Below are 19,476 nucleotides of genomic sequence, written 5' to 3'. Positions count from 1 at the left end.
AAAGCACACCTGAACACAAAGCACGCCAGCTTCTGTTGTCTTCAGCAAGCGCTCTCTGTATCTTGTGTGTCTTATTTGGTGTTGTTTGTCTTATTACATATAAACAAGTCAAGATCTCTTCGTCTGAGGACAAGAGTATCTCACACCAATCCATATATTTATATATAAAAAAGACACGTATTATGGCGAGAAACAGCAGTGAAATGGGAGTGAGCCCAGGCAGCTCTCGAGGGAGCGTCTGTGTGCACTGTAAAAACTCGCTCTCAGGACACTGCTCCAGTGTTCCCCGCGGATCGGGTCCCGCTTCTGCTGAGGCATGGCGGAGGCTCCGTTCGTGGGGTTCACAAATGGATCTGACAGAGGGATTAGAGACGGGCGCGCCTTTTCTCTGCCCTCACCAGCCAGGTTCAGCGCCGTCTCCCAGGTGGAAGCACGCTCTGCGGTTTCTTCCCCCGGGTTGAGGCACCGATACTCACATGTCCAGCTCTGAGGAGGTGGATATTGTGATATCGATCTGAGGATCGCCACCTCACAGTCACACACTCATATCGTGTTTTAAAATCACACGTTTATAACAAATCAATCGTGAACAGCAGTTTGATTTTCCCCTGTGCTACACTACAAAGCGAGTTGGGATACACACGATTTATGTGTTGTTTGCTGGGAGTGGAGCATGCATGTCAGCTCACAACTGACAGTGACAGTGTTCATTCATAAAAATGTCCCGAAGAAAAGTATGCACTAGCGGGAGTTTTGTAGCTCCACTCCTGTTGGCTTTATTCTCGAGGGAATAAAAGTCTATTGCAAAGCTTGAATCTCGCGCTTGCCGAGGCAGCGCGTGGATTGAGTTTTCATTAAAGTATATAGCTCAGATCTCGCGCTTGCCGAGGCAGCGCGTAGACTGAGTTTTCATTAAAGGATATATGGCTCGGATAAAGTCTGCAAGAATGAAAATACGGCTCGGTCTTACGTTTGCCGAGGCTGCGCATATATCACGTGTCCGTAATTATGCATGTGTGTGTATGTGTATGTATATATTAAGGGTTCTGAGTAGACGGGAGTTCCCTTTCTCTCTTTCCCTAAAATACCTTGCGAATTATTACGAGCTATAATTCTTTTTTGTATTCTAAATATATTCAGTCTGTTCAAAAAATATATATTTATATAAGAACTGGCTGCATTTAATTTGAGGATTAAATTAAATATTGAATACTTTAAATTCTGAGGAATTTAAAAGTCCGGAGGTAGGACGGATCTGAGGACCGTCATTATCTCTCGGAAGGCTTCAAAGAAGAGGTCCTGACATTTATAGTGCAGGATCTCTCGAGGTCAGCCCCTCCGGGGGGATTCGGATATCGGGTCCTCCTCGGTGCCCTCAGGGGACCGTTCTGTCAACCCTGCCACCAAGCGTGAGTCAGGGCACAGCAGTTTCCACCGATCCTCCAAGGAGGGTCGGCCAGCACGTGATTCGTCTGTCTGCCGGTGCGCCGCGTCAGATAGACGCGCCAAGTGCTCAAAAAACATCAGAGACCAGTCTCGAGAGACTGGTTCCCTTAGTAGAATATTTGGAAGAGTGGAAAAATCTCCCGAATGTTTCGAAGTGGGTGCTGCTCATGATAGAACAGGGCTACAGAATTCAGTTCGGTTCACGACCGCCCAAGTTCAATGGGGTGCTTCCTACGGTGGTAACCCCAGAGCAGTCTCTGGTGATGGAGCAAGAAGTAACGACGCTTTTGCAAAAAGGGGCTATAGAAAGGGTTTCCCCTCCCAGCAAAATGTGGGCTTTTACAGCCACTACTTCATTGTTCAGAAGAAGGATGGAGGGTTGCGTCCGATCATAGATTTACGTGTGCTAAATCGATCCGTAAAGAAGCTAAAGTTCAAAATGCTTACACTCAGACAGATCATCCCTCAGATCAGGTCCAAGGACTGGTTTATAGCGATAGATCTGAAAGACGCATACTTTCATGTATCCATCCATCTTTCACACAGGAAGTTCCTCAGGTTTGCTTTCGGGGGCGAAGCTTACCAATACAGGGTTCTTCCATTCGGCCTATCCCTCTCACCCCGCACGTTCACGAAGTGCGTGGATGCAGCGCTGGCTCCGCTGAGACTCCAGGGCATCTGCGTGCTGAACTATATCGACGATTGGTTGATATTAGCTCAAACAGAACAATTGGCAGTTCAACATCGAGATGTTGTTCTGTCGCACATGAAGAGGCTTGGGCTGAGGCTCAACGCCAAAAAGAGTGTGCTGGTCCCGAGTCAGGTTGCAAACTACTTAGGTGTAATCTGGGATTCCACCACGATGCAGGCGCAGTTGTCCCCTGCTCGTGTGAGTTCCATTCTCGGGGCCGTGAAAGGGGTGAAGTTAGGCCATTCACTCACTGTAAAACAGTTTCAGAGACTGGTGGGTCTGATGGCAGCTGCGTCCAACGTTATTACTTTTGGCCTTCTGCACATGAGACCCCTACAGTGGTGGCTCAGGACCAAGGGGTTTTCCCCTAGGGGAAATCCTTTTCGCATGATCAAAGTCACGCGCTGATGCCTTCGTGCTATGGTCATGTGGAAGAAGCCTTGGTTCCTATCCCAGGGACCCGTGCTGGAGACTTCTGGTCGTTGTGTAATGCTTACGACAGATGCTTCCCTCACGGGCTGGGGGGCGATCATGAGTGGTCGCTCGGCTCAGGGTTTCTGGGAGGACCATCAGCGCTCCTGGCACATACATCGGCTGGAGATGATGGCGGTGTTTCTTGCATTAAAACACTTCCTCCCAGACCTGAGAGATCACCATGTGTTGGTCTGCACGGACAACACTGCGGTGGTCTCATACATCAACCATCAGGGGGGCTTGCGGTCTCGCCTGTTATTCAAGCTGGCCAGTCGCATCCTCCTCTGGTCCCGGGGAAAGGTCCTCTCGCTGAGAGCAGCTTACATCCCCGGGCAGTTGAATGTGGGAGCGGACGCCCTGTCGAGGCAGGGCGCGAGACCGGGGGAATGGAAACTCCACAACGAGGTGGTGGAGTTGATATGGAAAACTTTCGGTCGAGCTCAAGTTGATCTATTTGCCACAGAGTCAGCTCAGTGCCCTCTGTGGTACTCACTTCAGCACCCAGCACCTCTAGGGCTGGATGCCATGCTACAGACGTGGCTGAGGCTACGTCTCTATGCGTTCCCCCCAGTCTCAATGCTCCCGGGAGTTCTGGAGAAGGTTCGCCAGGAGAAGGTCGACCTAATATTGGTGGCCCCTTACTGGCCGACCACAATATGGTTTTTCGGACATAATGTCTCTACTTCACAGCTCTCCCTTAAAGTTTCCTCTCAGGCAGGATCTCCTGTCTCAAGCGGGCGGCATGATTCTCCATCCCCGCCCAGAAATGTGGAAACTGTGGGCCTGGCCCCTGAGGGGGCAAGGCTCATAGGAACTGGTCTCTCAACCGAGGTTGTGGAGACCATCCTTCACTCCAGAGCTCCCTCCACGAGGAAGTTGTACTTATATAAATGGAAATTGTTCTCTGTGTGGTGTGAACAGCATAATTTGGACCCGGTCCAATCTTCTGTCTTTGACGTGCTTCAGTTCCTTCAGGAAAAGTTCTCAGAAGGTTTAACCCCTTCCACGCTGAAAGTATATGTGGCCGCTATTTCGGCTCATTATATCCCTGTAGGGGGCTCCTCGCTGGGTCGAGACCCCCTAGTAGTACGCTTCCTCCGTGGTGTACTCAGGTTGAGACCTGTGGTGTGCAGAAAGACCCCGACCTAGGACCTCACTTTTGTGCACCAAGGGCTGGCTGGGGCTCCCTTTGAGCCAATAGAGGAGGTGTCAGACAAGTTCTTGACACTTAAAACTATCTTTCTCCTGGCCGTCTCTTCTTTGAAGAGAATTGGTGATTTACAAGCGCTGTCAGTCGCTCCATCTTGTCTTGAGTTTGCACCTGCTTTGGTGAAAGCCTTTCTGCATACCAGGCCGGGCTATGTTCCAAAGGTCCGGAGAGGGTCCCAGGCCCCATTGTACTTGAGGCTTTCTGCCTGCCTCCTTTCGCAAACTTGGATCAGGAAAGGAAGAATCTGCTTTGCCCTGTAAGAGCATTAGATGTGTATGTTTACAGAGCTGCCCTGTGGAGAAAAACAGAACAATTGTTTGTATGTTATGGGTCCCCTAAGAAGGGGGGCCTAGCATCTAAACAGCGGATGAGCAAGTGGGTGGTCGAGGCCATCTCACTTGCGTATGAGACGGTGGGGCGCCCGTGTCCTTTGATGGTGTGGGCTCACTCCACGAGAGGTATGGCCGCGTCCAGAGCTCTCCTATCTGGTGTCTCTATGGACGACATTTGTGGTGCGGCTGGATGGTCATCCCAGCACACCTTTATCAGATTTTACAATCTTCACCTTAACATCACTTCGGGGGTCAGGATGCTACAAGATAGCAGCCAGGCACTCGGAGAGACGGCGTAGTTGGGATTGCGTTCCCATCACTTCATCCGACGTAGCGTCGATAGTTCCCACGAAAGGGAACGTCTTGGGTTACGAGTGTAACCCTTGTTCCCTGAGTAAGGGAACGAGACGCTACGTCACGTGGCCGTATCTCCTGCATACCTGGTGAGCTTGCTTCAGACATTTTACAGAAGCTGGCGTGCTTTGTGTTCAGGTGTGCTTTATAGCTTCCTGATCCGTGACGTCACCCGTCTCTGACGTCACGTCTTTTCATTGGTTGGATACAGAGGTGCTTCACAAACACAAAATACAGAGGGTTCCCATCACGTCATCCGACGTAGCGTCTCGTTCCCTTACTCAGGGAACAAGGGTTACACTCGTAACCCGAGACGTTTTGTTTTGTAGATTTGTGGTCCTAAGACTACATTATTAACACTCTGAGGTCTGACGGTATCGCCGGCGATACCACCGTGGTTTTTTTCTTATCAGTGTGAAAGAGACTCAAAATACTCCGTCAATGTTGCACATACAATTAAGAGTTATACACCATTTTAATCTGTGGAATATCTTCTTTCATTTGTGTACACTCAGAGTAAAAACAGAATTTTGTGCTTTTTGTAAAATAAAGAAAACTAACATGATGCGTGATTTCTCCTCTCCCTCTGAACGAACTCCAATCTGATAGTTCTCAGAAAATGAACTGTAACTTAGTGAATACTAATGACAAAAAAATTACACTTATGTCTAAAAAAACGTTAAGATGTCAGGTTTTAAATCATGTAAGTCAAATCGAAAACAAACCTTCTTTGTTTATGTAATCTGTATGAAAAGAGAGCCATGTCAGAAATCCGTGATTCAGCTCATTATCTGCTAATGCGGCCACGCCCACGGAGCCAGCGCTATTCAGACGCTAATTCAGTCAATACATGCATTTATTATCTCAATCGTGTATTTATTGTCTTGAAAAGTGTTTATCTGGATGTAAAAGTCATGGTTAGCGATCTCTAGAAGACATGCAGTTACTTCCTGTTTACTTGTCTTCTACAGATGAAGTTTAGATGAGTTTTTGTTTCTTTAGCGCCCTCCTGCTGCTGTATGAATTGAAAACTCCATTCATGGAATAGCCTCTTCTTCTTTTAGATGAATTTGTGGACTAAAATGCACAGAGCGCCCTCCGACTTCAAGGATGAATTGAAAACACCAGCGCTCATAGTAATGACAGTGAATATTAAATAAAAATAACTCCTCTGTATAGAAAATTGACATAAGCATATGAGAATCCAATATTTCTCCAAATGTGCATGCTTTTAAACTAAAAGCCTATATTCAGACTCTTTGCATCACAGAAATACATTATATTTTAAAGTATAATATAAAACCATTACTTTATATTGTAATAATATTTTTCTGTATGTTTCATATATCATAATGAGCTTGAGACATCACAGAAGGTTTTTTTTCACAGCCTACCTGACTGAAATGCCTCATTAATATGCAAGTCATTTCAGCTCATTACTATCCAATTCTTTTGTCTTCTCAGGTGAGAATGGCCCATTTTCAGTGGTGATTCACGCCTCCTTGCATACTGTGTTTCTTGGCAAAAAGTGTCTTACAAAAACTAAATCAATATATTGTTAAATATGAAGGAGTAGGCAGCATAATTTTTACATAATTTTGAAGCAAAAACTCTAGTCTACAACCTCCAATACCCTAAAGTCTTATGAACACAGATTTATTATACTTTTTTTGGCCTTATTTCAGTGACTTAAGTTTTTTGTTTTTTCAACAACCACGCATAAATGTTATTCCTTCAAAAACACAAACATGTACATACATGTTCCTCACATATTATTGTAGCCTAGTTTGTGCTGAATACAGTGTAATGACACTTTTTCCATTAATATGTTTATGAACAACTGAAAAAAGCACAAATGTCAGGGCATGTCAAAAGTTCTCCAGGCCCCAAATCAGCCTCAGACTCCAGAGGGTTAATCATTAAAATAAAAAAGTCAAAGGCACATTGAGCACACATACCCTTCAATGGTCATAGTGCAGTGTGGATCCTTCAGTGATTCATGCAGTAACTCAAGTCCCTCCTTCAGCAGCAATCCAGTAACACTGACACTACAATACAACATTTTATCATTTTAGTGTTTTGTACAGTAACACTGTTGTAATGACAAAACATTTGGCACAAATTCATTTTGAATGGCATCTTTAGTTATTTTTTTCTATATTAACTATCACATATGATTCTGCATGAGCATCCTAGTGATGCTCAAAACAGACTCACAAAATATTGACTGTTTGACTTTGACTTATTTCCATATAACTTTGCACTACATTTCAAATCTTCTAAAGCAATATAATAGTTTTGAATGTGGAACAGACCGAAATCGTGTTCCATGAAGCAGGAAGCTGTGCGCAAACAGCAATATATGTTAATTTATTTAAAAAAAATTAAAAATAAAAAAGCGTTCCAAATAAGGAAGAAAAAGGGCAGGTGATCAAGCCCCCTTTTTATGTCTATGTGTACACGTGCCTGTGATTGGTACATTTTTTTGCCTTCCAGTCAAACTTGGGTCTTCAGCTATCAAAGTTTAAATTTGCATTGAAGGGTCGTTCCAAACCGAAGTGCTCAAAACTGGCCACTTCAAAGGGCCTTCAGAATGAAGGATTTCGAAGGGTACAATTGATGGACACTTCGGGCCCCCATGATCCTTTGCACAGGGAAGTTGTTTGGCATCACAGAATGGGTACAAAAGGCTCAGAGTTCGATTTTATCTATAAATGTTTGTATAGTATTTTACTATACTTCTGTAATATTTATATGAGTTAGATTTATTACATTATTTTGGTCAAAATGACATTGTACTTCAACAAAAATACTTTACAGCTCCCTTTATCAGTCCATTCAAATGTTTCAAACACACAATATACAATATGGTGTGATAAACCAAAACTAAATAAATTAACATTAAACAAAAGGTGCAGTTTTCACAATCTACTCATCGTACAGAACATGTTTTTTGGGGGCTCAACCAGCGTACAAAATGTTCGATGAAAGAGCCTCCTTCCAAAAATTGAATTTACCTCGGCATAGTTAAATAACAAGAGTTCAGTACATGGAAAAGACATACAGTGAGTCTCAAACCCCTTTGTTTCCTCCTTCTTATATAAATCTCATCTGTTTAAAAGACTTCCGGAAAACACACGGATCTCAACATAACACCAACTGTTACGTAACAGTCGGGGGCTCCGCCCCCAAAATTTGCATAGGCCTATGCCATTGCCAGCTCATATTCAAGCCATTAGAAAGGGCAGAACGTCTGGATGTGATCAACAGAATCAACAGACTAGGTAAGCAAGCGATGACAATAGCAAAAAAGGGCAGATGGACCAATATTAACTGACATGATCCATGATAACATGATATTTTTAGTGATATTTTTAAACTGTCTTTCTAAATGTTTCGTTAGCATGTTGCTAATGTACTGTTAAATGTGGTTAAAGTTACCATCGTTTCTTACTGTATTCACGGAGACAAGAGCCGTCGCTATTTTCATTTTTAAACACTTGCAGTCTGTATAATGCATAAACACAACTTCATTCTTTATAAATCTCTCCTCATTAGCCGTTAGCCACGGAGCACAGCCTCAAACTCATGCAGAATCTAACGTTTAACATCCAAATATATACTTTACTCACATAATTCGAAGCATGCATACAGCATGCATGACGAACATCTTGTAAAGATCCATTTGATGGTTATATTAGCTGTGTGAACTCTGTAAATGCGCTGTAATATAGTCCAGAGCTCGTGTGGCTGGGAAGATGCGATTGGCAGGGGGCTTGGTCGAGTGAATAGTGCATAGTTAATGATGCCCCAAAATAGGCAGTTAAAAAAATTAATAAAAAAAAAAAAACTATGGGGTATTTTGAGCTGAAACTTCACAGACACATTCAGGAGACATTATTCTTGCTCATAAATAGATTTTGGATAATTTTTAACCCAAAAAAGTATTAATAATTGAAAGACATCTTTCAATTATGAAGTTGACGCTGTCAGGTTTTTTAATTGTATCATTTACACAATAAGGCCAAATTAAATCTGAAAATAGGGACTCTATAACCTGTGGCATGGGCGGCATTAGGGGGGGCAAGGGGGGGCATAATTTTTCCCAATGTGAGCCGTAGCTCGTCCACTACAATTTGGAGCGGTTAATATATATATATATATATATATATATATATATATAAAATTTCTCGGGTAGGCTACAGCTCCATCGCTCCTTCACGCACACAGTTGAGCGCGAGCTTTTCAAAGATAGCCTACTCCGAGTCCTTTGCCCGTGAGCGCGGAAAGACAGTGGTCACAAAAAACGTGGCCACTATTCAGAGAGTCAAAGCTAGTCCACCGTCTAGTAAACGTTTCTGAAAACGCATGATAAACATCAGATACTGGAGACATGCAGTACTGAACATTGGACGGTCCATGCATGTGGATTTGGATAAAACAGTTAATCGCTTTGATGCCGTGCCCAAACGCCGTTTATCCCTTCACAGTGGCGTATATCGGACGGGGCACGCAGGGCTATTAAATTCTTCTTATTATTATTATGCTACTTTTATTATTCAGATAATATTGTAATTAATTTTCCCCACAATATCATAGCGCATCACCGCATAACCGATGCGCTGTGAGTGAGGATAAAAGATTAGTTGGATACTCCTCATTTAAAAAACAACTAGTTTATTTTCGTAAAATTTTACATTTTTTTCCTCACTATGGACCACAAGAGAAATATTAAGAAAATAAATTAATAGTCTCTAAGAGGATATGCGCCGACAGATGCCAAAAGCTCAGTTTTTACCACAGTCTATGGTTTTTACTTTCAGTTTCTGTACCCTCTGTATGGGCAGGTGGGGCAGAGCCTTACCAAAATATTAATCCTAAAATATAGGCCTACCCCTATGTACACTGAATTAATAATACATTATAAATGTGTTCAGCATTCTGCAACAAATAATTTTCAGATTTTCTAGACTACTTTAAGTCGTAAAGTGAGCTGGATATATTAAATTGTAGCGCATGGATTCGACAGGCATGTATTCATAATACTAAGCGGGGAAGCCCCATTTTACAGTCTATGAGCCCCATCCCAGCTCTACAGCGCCACACAACTTTCCTATGTAAATCTGTGGTGAAAAATGGAATTGCAGCACCCTCTCATAGAGAGCCATAGTGGCAGATTTCTGGCTGCCCCGCTTATTTCCACGTTAAACACACCTCACGTACACCTCGCTCCAGAACAAGACGATATCAGTCCGCTTCAGATATGTGTCTGCATCAGGTCAGTAACTGTTTGGCATGTCTGTCCTATGTGGAGTAGCGTATAACATTAATGAGGGTATAAACCCTTTAATTTAAACGTGCTCATTTCTCGAATTCCTACATAACTATTCTAAAACAATATTCTAAAAACAAAAGCAATAAATACAATTCTAAGATTTTGTGTGTTATGTGTACTAAAGTCTGTCAATCATAGAATATCCCACATCTCCCCTTTTAACAAAGAGAAAACAATGAAAACAAAGCATTGAGACATTGACATCTTATACTTAATAACATGACTTAGAACACAACTCAACAATGAGCAATAAACAAAATCCTTTGCACAGATGAACATTACCTGGATACTGTTCACTGGGAAAAAAAAAAAACATCAACAGTTACACCTAACTACCAGTTAAGCGTATATACTTTCCACATTTTCTGTAACCTTACTCCCCCTTTTGTTTTTCTTTTGTTTTTTTAAAGAGTAAACCACCTGATTAAGGTTACAGTAGAGTGACTACAAATCCAGTCTTTTAGGTTTCATGACTGGCCTCCCAGATCTGGTTCTAGTTACTCCTTGTGGACTAGCAGAATATGTTTGAGGTGTCAGGGCATTTTGTGTCTCTGTAATATTCCCAGACAACTGCGAACCAGCCTGGGTGTCACAACCACCCTCCATGGGAATGAGGAAATGACGGTTCCTCCGAACAGTTCCATGAGGCACATCCACCTGGTAAGAACGTGGTGTTGGATGTTTCTCCACCACAGTTCCTGTCACCTTTTGATCCGTGACCCACACCTGATCGCCAGGTGCGAGCTCGTTCAAATCATGCACTCGATGACGGTAATTGAAGTATCTCATGTCAGCACTTCTTTTCTTTTTCTCCTTAACACGTAAGGTGCTGCTGTCAGGCAACACCGGGTCCAGAAGACTTGGGAGAATTGGCACCGTAGTACGAAGACGGCGTCCCATGAGCAGCTGGGCAGGGCTGTACCCGTTGTGAAGTGGAGTTGACCTGTATGACAGTAAAGCAAGGTAAGGATCTTGCTCTTTTTTGAGGAGGTTTTTTACAGTCTGTACAGCCCGCTCAGCCTCACCATTGCTGCGTGGATGCTTCGGGCTACTAGTGACATGTTTGAAACCGTAAGTAGCTGCGAACTTCGAGAAAGTGCTTGATGAGAACTGTGGCCCATTATCGCTCATTAATGTCTCAGGAATGCCGTGGCGTGCAAAGATAGACTTTAGATGTGTAGTAACATCTGCAGAGCTGGTGAGTGATAAATTTGCCACCTCGACATACCGTGAATAGTAATCCACAACTAAAAGGTATGTTTTCCCTTTCAGGACAAACAGATCTGTCCCTAACTTTTGCCAGGGCCTTTCAGGAAAATCTGTTGGAATTAATGGTTCAGTGTGATTGGTGCGCTCCTTAATGCAAGCACTGCATTTCAGAACCAGCTTGTTCAACTGCTGGTTAAGTCCCGGCCACCACACACTTTGCCGTGCACGTTCTTTGCATTTAACTACTCCTTGATGCCCTTCGTGCAGCCTGGCAAGGACATCATTCCGCAATGCAGAGGGAATAACAAGTCTTGTACCTTTTAGAAGAAGGCCATCGTGAACAGATAGATACGCTCGTTCAGACCAGTAAAGCTTCTCATTTCCTGTGCACCGACTGGACTCAGGCCACCCGTCCTGACACAGTCTCATGACATTTGAGCAAACACTGTCTGATTTGAGGTGCTCTCTCAGGTTATCCAGGAAATTTTGGCTTGCTGGTAGATGCTCCACAATGCTGTCCACATAAATGTTAGTGCTTTCCATGAGCTCGTCATTTATGTTTTCTTTATCGGCAGGTAGTGGAGCACGCGACAGAGTGTCTGCAGACCATAAGCTCTTCCCTGGAACATGAGAGATCTTGTATGAATAGCGCATCAGTCTCATACGGAAACGTTGGATGCGGGGAGGAAGGGCATCCAGTTCCTGGCCACCTAGGAGACTCAACAATGGTTTGTGATCAGTTTCCATCTCGAAATGTTGGCCAATCAAAAAGTCACGAAATCTCTCACATGCCCATGTCAGTCCCAGGGCCTCCTTTTCTATCTGTGCGTATCTTTGCTCCACAGGAGTAAGAGACCGTGACGCATAGGCCACGGGTCTCCAATCATCACCCTCTTTCTGCAGCAGGACTGCGCCCAGTCCGTACGACGATGCGTCTGCAGATACTTTGAGTGGCTTGTTTGCGTCATACAGGGCCAACACTGGTGCAGATGACAAGTCTTCCTTCAGGTTCTTAAAGGCTCTAACTTGTTCTCCCCCCCCAAAACCAGCAGTTTTTCTTGGACAGAAGATCTCTGAGGGGTTTATCTTTTTCTGCCAGATGCGGAATGAATTTCCCCAGCTGGTTGACCATGCCAAGAAAACTCCTGAGCTCGGTGACGTTTGTTGGCTCTGGCATTTCCCGGACCGCTGCTGTCTTGGTTGGGTCTGGTTGCACTCCTGTATCTGAGATAATGTGGCCGAGAAACTTGACCACACGCTGTGACAAGTCACATTTGTCTAAATTGAGTGTGACGCCAGCATTTTCCATCCTTTGGAGCACTGCGTGAAGGCGCACATCATGCTCCTCTTGAGAACGCCCCCACACAAGCACGTCATCCATATGACAGACCACTCCGTCCAAGCCTTCCGTGACTTCAGTTACCATACGATTTTGAAAGTGCTCAGGTGCTGATGCGATACCGAAGGGCAACCGGTTAAAGAAGTACCGCCCAAAAGGTGTAATAAAAGTCGTCAGCTTGGCGGACTGTTCGGCTAGCGGAATTTGCCAAAATCCCATGTTCGCATCCAGCTTGCTAAAAACACAAGCTCCCGCTAGCAATCCAAGGGTCTGTTCAACCGAGGGAAGAATAAATTTCTCCCTTCGCACAGATTCATTGAGCTTTGTTAAGTCAACGCAGATGCGTGGATCGCCAGACTTTTTAGGTACTACAACAATCCCCGCACACCACTCTGTGGGTTCTTCCACCCTGCTAATGACTCCCATTCGCTCCATGCGTTGTAGCTCATTTTTAACTTTTGGCATGAGTGGGAGTGGAATGCGGCGTGGAGTTTTGAGGGAAAATGGAACTGCTCCTGGGCTCAATTTAATGGTATATGGCCTCTGTAACAGTCCCAGCCCACTGCACAGCTTTGGATAACGTTCCTGTAGAGTGTGAATGCTTATGCCATCAACACGTGTGACAAGACCCAGCTTGGTGATGGCGGGTCTGCCTAGCAGTGGCAAATGAAGACTCTTTGAATATGTCCTGGAACACATGGTCTGGCATAACAGTCACATCAGCACCTGTGTCGATTTTGAACTGTATTTCACAGTCCTTTATTTTAATATCAATCAACCAGGGGTCACCCTCAGCAACTACTGTGCCTAAAAATATGCCAGGGTCTTGTTCTTGAATTTCATTCACCTTTCTTGATGAAATACACACCTTTTGGTAGTGACCCCGTTTCCCACAGGCATGACACAGTACTGTATTTGCAGGGCAGTGCACTTTTGGATGCGATGGGCTTTTACCACACTTGTGACATCTTGATTGTGGCTGTTTAAACTTTTCTTTTGCTCCATAAGCACTTTTGACTCTCTGCCTGCTTTGAAACTGCTTGCCTTTGCTTATGACTCTGTCCACGGAGCCAGGCGTTTTAGCATTAACACAATCACTACGCAAGTTACTCTGCTGTTGCTTCACTGCTTCAGTCTGTCTTGCCAAATCGATGGCTTTTTCAAGCGTTAGATCTTTGTCTAACTGCATTCGCTCCGACAGACGTATGTCATTCAACCCAACGACTAACCTGTCTCTGATCAATTCGTCGTGCAATGGCCCATATTTGCAGTGCTCAGCCAGTGAGTACAGTGCAGTCACGAAGGAGTCGACAGGTTCGTGTTCCCCTTGTTTTCTCATGTTGAAACGTGCTCTTTCATAGATTACATTTTTCTTCACAACAAAGAAAACTTGAAAACCCTCCTTCACTGCGTCATAATGCTCCATATCTTCGTTCGTCAAGTTCAGCCCTTTTAAAATGTCGTCCGCTTCATCGCCCATACAGTACATGAGTGTATTTATTTGATTTACTTGTGTAGAAGTGTGGAGATTACTGGCCTGATGGAAACGCTCAAACCGTCGAATCCATTTCTCCCATTCGTGAGGTTTTGAGAAGTTAAATGGCTCAGGTGGCTGGATGCTGAACGTAGCACAGGGGCCCGGCGTGGGCGGCTCTCTCCCCCCGGCAGCTGCATCACCTGGAGCGCGCTGACTTCTCCCCGCTTGTTCCATGACTTTGCGACTTCACCTCACCTCAAGCTAAACTTGCCCCGAAACAAAACTTCTTCCGCAAGCTTATTAGCGTATCCTACTCTGACACCATGTCGTGTTCTCTATCTTAAAACGTGGGTAAATAGCACACAAAACACCCGTGGACTCCTCACTAGCCATGCATTTATTCAACTAACTCAACAACGCCCCCTCGTGGGTGAAACACCATTCAGCGTTCAAAGCATGTAATGCATTATGTAGTTTCACTACATAGAATATCCCACATCAATATTGCAACGTGACATTTTTCTTTATCATCAGTTGCTCGCAAAATGATGAACTCTGATTCCAGATATCGTCCACGTCATTTCCCGTGATAATACAATTAAGTGAATTATTAAATAAATAAGTAAAAAAAAGAACAAGCAAACTTAAACTTGTTTGCTTAAAACTTCCGCGAATAATTTGCTGATGCAGGTACAAAAAGATGTTTACTTGCAAAAAAAAAAAAAATAATAAAAAAATTCTTGCCCCCCCTAACTCGAGAGTCAAATGTCGCCCATGACCTGTGGCATAAAACATTGTGGAGTTTTAGTATTGAGCTGGTCATTACATTTACATTTAGTCATTTAGCAGACACTTTTCTCCAAAGCGACTTACAAATGAAAATAATAGAAGCAATCAAATCAACATGAACAGTATGTAAGTGCTGTGTCAAGTCACAGTTTAATCAGTAAAGTGCTTGTAGCAAGGATTTTTTTTCAAATACACAAATAGATGGAAAAAGAGTAGAAATCGAAGAAAAGAAAGATAAATAAAAAGTAAGTGCTACTATTACTGGGTCAAGAGTTGATGAAAAAGATATATTTTTAGCAGTTTTTTGAAAATGGCTATTTGTTCGTCATTTGGCTGAATCAGTAGTAGTTTCATTAGTCTGTAAAAAAGGAAGTAGGCATTCTGTTGCCATGTATGAACATAAAAAAGGGATGAAAAAGAGAATAAAAGTTTATTGTTATTCACATATGTGGTCAAAGCTATAGTTATATTACTATTATTAATCATAATGGTCCAGTTTCACTGACAGGGCTTAGATTAAGTCAGAATTAGGCCTTAGTTCAATAAGGACATTTAAATAGCTTTTATAAATGTGCCTTAGAAAAAAACAAACAAACAAAAAAAACATTACTGGTGTGACAAAACAATGGCAGTGAAATATTTTAAGACATGTCAGTGCATGTTGCTTTAAGTTATAACAGCTTAAACATGCATTTTAGTCCAGGACTAGGCTCAAGCCTTGTCTGTGAAAGTGGGCACATATTTTCTAATTATATACCTGCATCACAGAAATAGAGAGTTTAAGCTTGTCTAATGGGCTTTGTAAATCTAAACCATACACACAGGGAAAAGCACTTTTTGATTATAAAGGTGTTTCTTTTACTGCTTTGGTTTTAGGCTATTTTGATTTTGGTACATTTGAACTGTCCAGCTATTTATGCTAAACCACAAAACAAAATATAATGCAATCCATAAACAAAATAAACAAGAATTTGACCATTTTGAATATTCAGCAGTAAAGAAATAAACACTTACAGTTATCTGACATCATTCTTCTTACGATAATCTTGATGAGAGAGTCAGAGCTTTGGATAAAATAGAGAATAGAAAAGAGGAAGTACATTGTTACGCCACAATTTATTGTTAACTCCCAGATAACCAGTCAAACAAGAACATTATGCTGAAAAACATGACAGACTCTGTAACTGTCTTCCCATATACTGAAAAAAAAAATAAATAAACAAAAACACTTTAGATTTGTTACATCTCTTTGTTATTTAAAAAAACATACAAATTTTGCCAGCTGACTTTGAAAATACTTAACATCTATCCATATACATGGTTTACACTATATACCTGCAATACAAGTTTGAGCAGCATTATTTCAATCTGAACTTGTGGGTTTAAATCATATTAAGAGTCGGATAAATGCAAATCATTTAAAAGGTTGGGCTCCTCTTCCTGAAGAATAGAGATTAAGAGGTTTTTCACAGCAACACTGCCTTTACGCACAACACTGCAGATCTTTCTCATGCTTTCTTCTTTGGTTGAATTAGGATGTGTGATTTCAGAATATATTTCTTCATTAATTATTTGCTTCTGAAGCAGTTTGTCTGCAATGGCGTTCACATTCTTAATGTTTTTAATAAGACCACACCAATTATTATCAAAAAAACTAACTTTATCAAAGTTGACAGGCACTTGTTTCATTTGTATTTCTCCATGTTGCAACAAACTAGATTTGACTTTGCTTGCAATTGTTTCAGCTAGTTCTTCTTTCCAAATCGTTGCAGTCCATACTGATTTCTGATCATCCACGCGGTTGAGAGTCATATTGATGTCATCGACCAGAGTTTGTTTGACCTTAAAGAAGTTAGGCTCGATGTCACCTCTTAGCTTGATCTCTCTGGGTTGAATACAAGCACCGGGAATCTCAAGACTGTGTTGTTTCATCATCCGCAGTGGGGTTTCAGGTCTAGGACACTTGATTGGATGACTCGATTTTTCCTCCATCCTAATTTTTTCTTTAAAAAGTGAATCTGATGGGAAAAAATACACATGGAGAATTATGGGGTTCTTTTTTGTCACAAAGACCAGTAGATCACAGTGCACTTTCACTGGAATCCCTAGTTTCATAAGTACTGTTTTAGGAGAAAAATCTGGTTGGAGTATTCTAGCATGAAAACGAGTCAACTCCACTGATTCAAAAGTTAATCCATAATCTTCAACACTGAAGACCTTCACAGCATATTTGAGAGAGGGGTCAGACTCTGCTAAACAGGCGTAATGAGGTAGATGAGCCTCCTCCAGTTTCCCTGAGATCACGCTCACATCAATCACTGGACCAATTCGCTCACACTGAAGCCTCTCCAGCTCTGCATTGAGGAAACGTCCATCCACCTGACGGTACTGTAGAGTGACGTCACCGGCACAGACCCATCGCATTCTGGTCCTGCTGCACTCGAATCGACCCGCCTGAGTGCTGATCCTGAACTTTGACCCTCCTTCATCTGTACAGACTGACGGCTCCACCTGAACCCACTGATCACTATCAACAATGTGAACACAAGACTGACACACTGGAAGCAGGTGAAGATCCAGTCCAGAGGGTTCAGGCTCAGAAATGGTCGGCCTACAGACAAAATGTTAGAAGACATTTGTACATTTTTAGAACCAATGCCAGAATTGTTAGATCCTGCCAGTTAAAAAAATATCTGAATTCCTTTATATAAGATACAAATGATATACAGTAGTACGTTCTTGTCAAGTTCATACAGGTCTCCTAGCAGAATAATCACAGGTGTAGTTCATACAAACATGAACATGTTTCACAAATTTTGAGAACCAGAAAGTATTTAAGACATTTTGATATCATTTTGACAAAATATATACAGTGAATATTAAAAAGTTTATAAATGTAATAAAAAGACAACTTACAATTGCTATAAATACAAATAAAATAAAAAAAACATTTTGTATAAAATGTTTGTAACAACAAATGCTTAAAAAGTCAAATGCAGATCTGTTGAGTGCATACAAACCCTTCAATGATGACAGTGCAGTGTGAATCCTTCAGTGATTCATACAGGAACTCGAGTTCCTCCTCCAGCAGCAATCCAGTGACACTGACACTACAATACAACATTTCAGCAATGTGACTCAAACACCAATAAGCAAAGAGTTGTCACAATAACCAGGGTTGGCCCAGACATTGATAGCAAATATCCATATTTAAAGGTGCACTATGTCGTTTTTCCATCCGCTATGTGGCGCCTATTCAAAACAAAGGCGTAGCTTGATGACGCCAAGTTTGAGCCCAGAATCTTGGGACATGTGGTCTTCACATCACAGCCGATGGAAATAAATCGAGATAGGACTCGGACAGAAATCATAGTCATGGATGCGATTGTTAACGTTATTGTAGTATGAAGCAGAGGTCACCGCTTCCGCTTCTTCCAGTCAAGCGTATGTGGGGTAACACAGCGCTGTTTATTATATTAGATACATTTGAGTGTGTTGAAAATTATAACATTACTCTTGAGCGTTCGCTCAATGGCTGCTATGAGACACTTGTTGCACACTGCAGTAAGCTAGATCGATTTTAGAATATCATATTAGTAAATGCTGGAGGGCTTGTTACATGGCATGCAATTAATTTTAAAACATATTGTATGATGGAGAGAATTCTGTATTACTGTTACTAAAAATAAAGCTGCATCTGGTTATGCTATGTTAGCCACTCTGAGGCATAAAAACATGGTACTCATGGAAAATCAAGAAAATTAGATTCATACAATAAGACTAAACATGTTGATCTATATAGCAATGATCAGTTTTCTGCCGATAAAGGTATCCAAACAGTTGTTCTCTTAATAAAACATAATATATTAAAGCTTCTTTGGTTTCCATGGTTTCTACAAAATAAATCCTGATATCGAGGGTAACGCGGGTAGGATGTCATTGATAGGCTATGCATGGACATGGACAGTGTCCTGGTTAAAATTGTTTATTTCTGTACATATTGACAATCAACGCTTGTTTTAAGATCAAAACAGAGAAAGAAAATGAAACCGAGACAACAAAGTGACAGCACAACAAAGACTTTCTTGAGATGCAACAGAATGGAGTAGCAATTCATGAGAGCTACTTGTAAGCAAGAATCATTCTATATGCACACAACACATAAGCACTGTCAGTAATGAGGGAGGTTAATGACACAATAGATATGAAATAAAAATCCTTTTGTGTGGCGACCACATCATGTCACAGGCCGGCCCTGACTATAACATATTATCAAAGTGTTTTGTCCGAAGACAGACTGTCAAAACATTCAGTAGAATTTATGAAACAATTACTCATAACTGAGTGATCCAACATTGATTTAGTTTTACTTCTCAGTCTTACTGGATTTCTTGGAGACTGCTGCAGGTCTGGATGAGAAAGAGAATCCTGAGAGCCCAGCTATGATTCAGACTGAATATCATCAGCTCCACACTCTTCAACCCACACACAGAGCGCAGGAAATAAAACATACCATCTGCATGCTCATTATACTCTGGTGAACTGCAAGAAACACGTTAATACAAATCAGTACAAACACCTACAACAAAAACACTAAACTGGGCATTTGACACTTAAAAGTGCATGAAGTAATTATTTTCCACTCAGTTTTAAACTGAAATAAATTAATAGCATTCGATACATGTTCATTGTAAAATGTCATGTCGCCATTTTATTCTACATCACTGCGATCACCCCTCGTGTTGCCCTCCATCATGACCATCTGCATACTAACTTACAGTATTCCTCACTTTCATATATGAAGTAAATTAATCATGGGT

The 19,476-nt window shown here is 42.1% G+C and overlaps 1 protein-coding gene across 4 annotated transcripts in view; it reads right to left on the bottom strand.

Annotated features, from left to right (window-relative positions):
• LOC137003383 (NACHT, LRR and PYD domains-containing protein 1 homolog) overlaps nt 1–19,476 on the bottom strand; it is a 37,222-nt gene that overhangs the window by 1,686 nt on the left and 16,060 nt on the right. For 2 of the 4 annotated variants that reach the window (XM_067363516.1, XM_067363515.1), the window contains 4 exons: nt 19,040–19,198; nt 17,677–17,766; nt 15,671–17,267; nt 6,466–6,555 (listed from right to left, as the gene is read on the bottom strand). In XM_067363516.1, coding sequence (XP_067219617.1) covers nt 16,049–17,267; nt 17,677–17,766; nt 19,040–19,198 — 1,468 coding nt within the window. In that variant the 3' untranslated portion in view covers nt 6,466–6,555; nt 15,671–16,048. Of the gene's footprint in view, nt 1–6,465; nt 6,556–15,670; nt 17,268–17,676; nt 17,767–19,039; nt 19,199–19,476 lie in introns of those variants that run through there. The other 2 variants (XM_067363517.1, XM_067363518.1) reach the window with 2 other exon arrangements.

The sequence above is a fragment of the Chanodichthys erythropterus genome, chromosome 16 (genome assembly GCF_024489055.1).
Source record: "Chanodichthys erythropterus isolate Z2021 chromosome 16, ASM2448905v1, whole genome shotgun sequence".
In the NCBI taxonomy this organism is placed as follows: domain Eukaryota; kingdom Metazoa; phylum Chordata; class Actinopteri; order Cypriniformes; family Xenocyprididae; genus Chanodichthys; species Chanodichthys erythropterus.
Note: the sequence above shows the minus strand (reverse complement) of the source record. Positions and strands in the feature narration are given on the sequence as shown.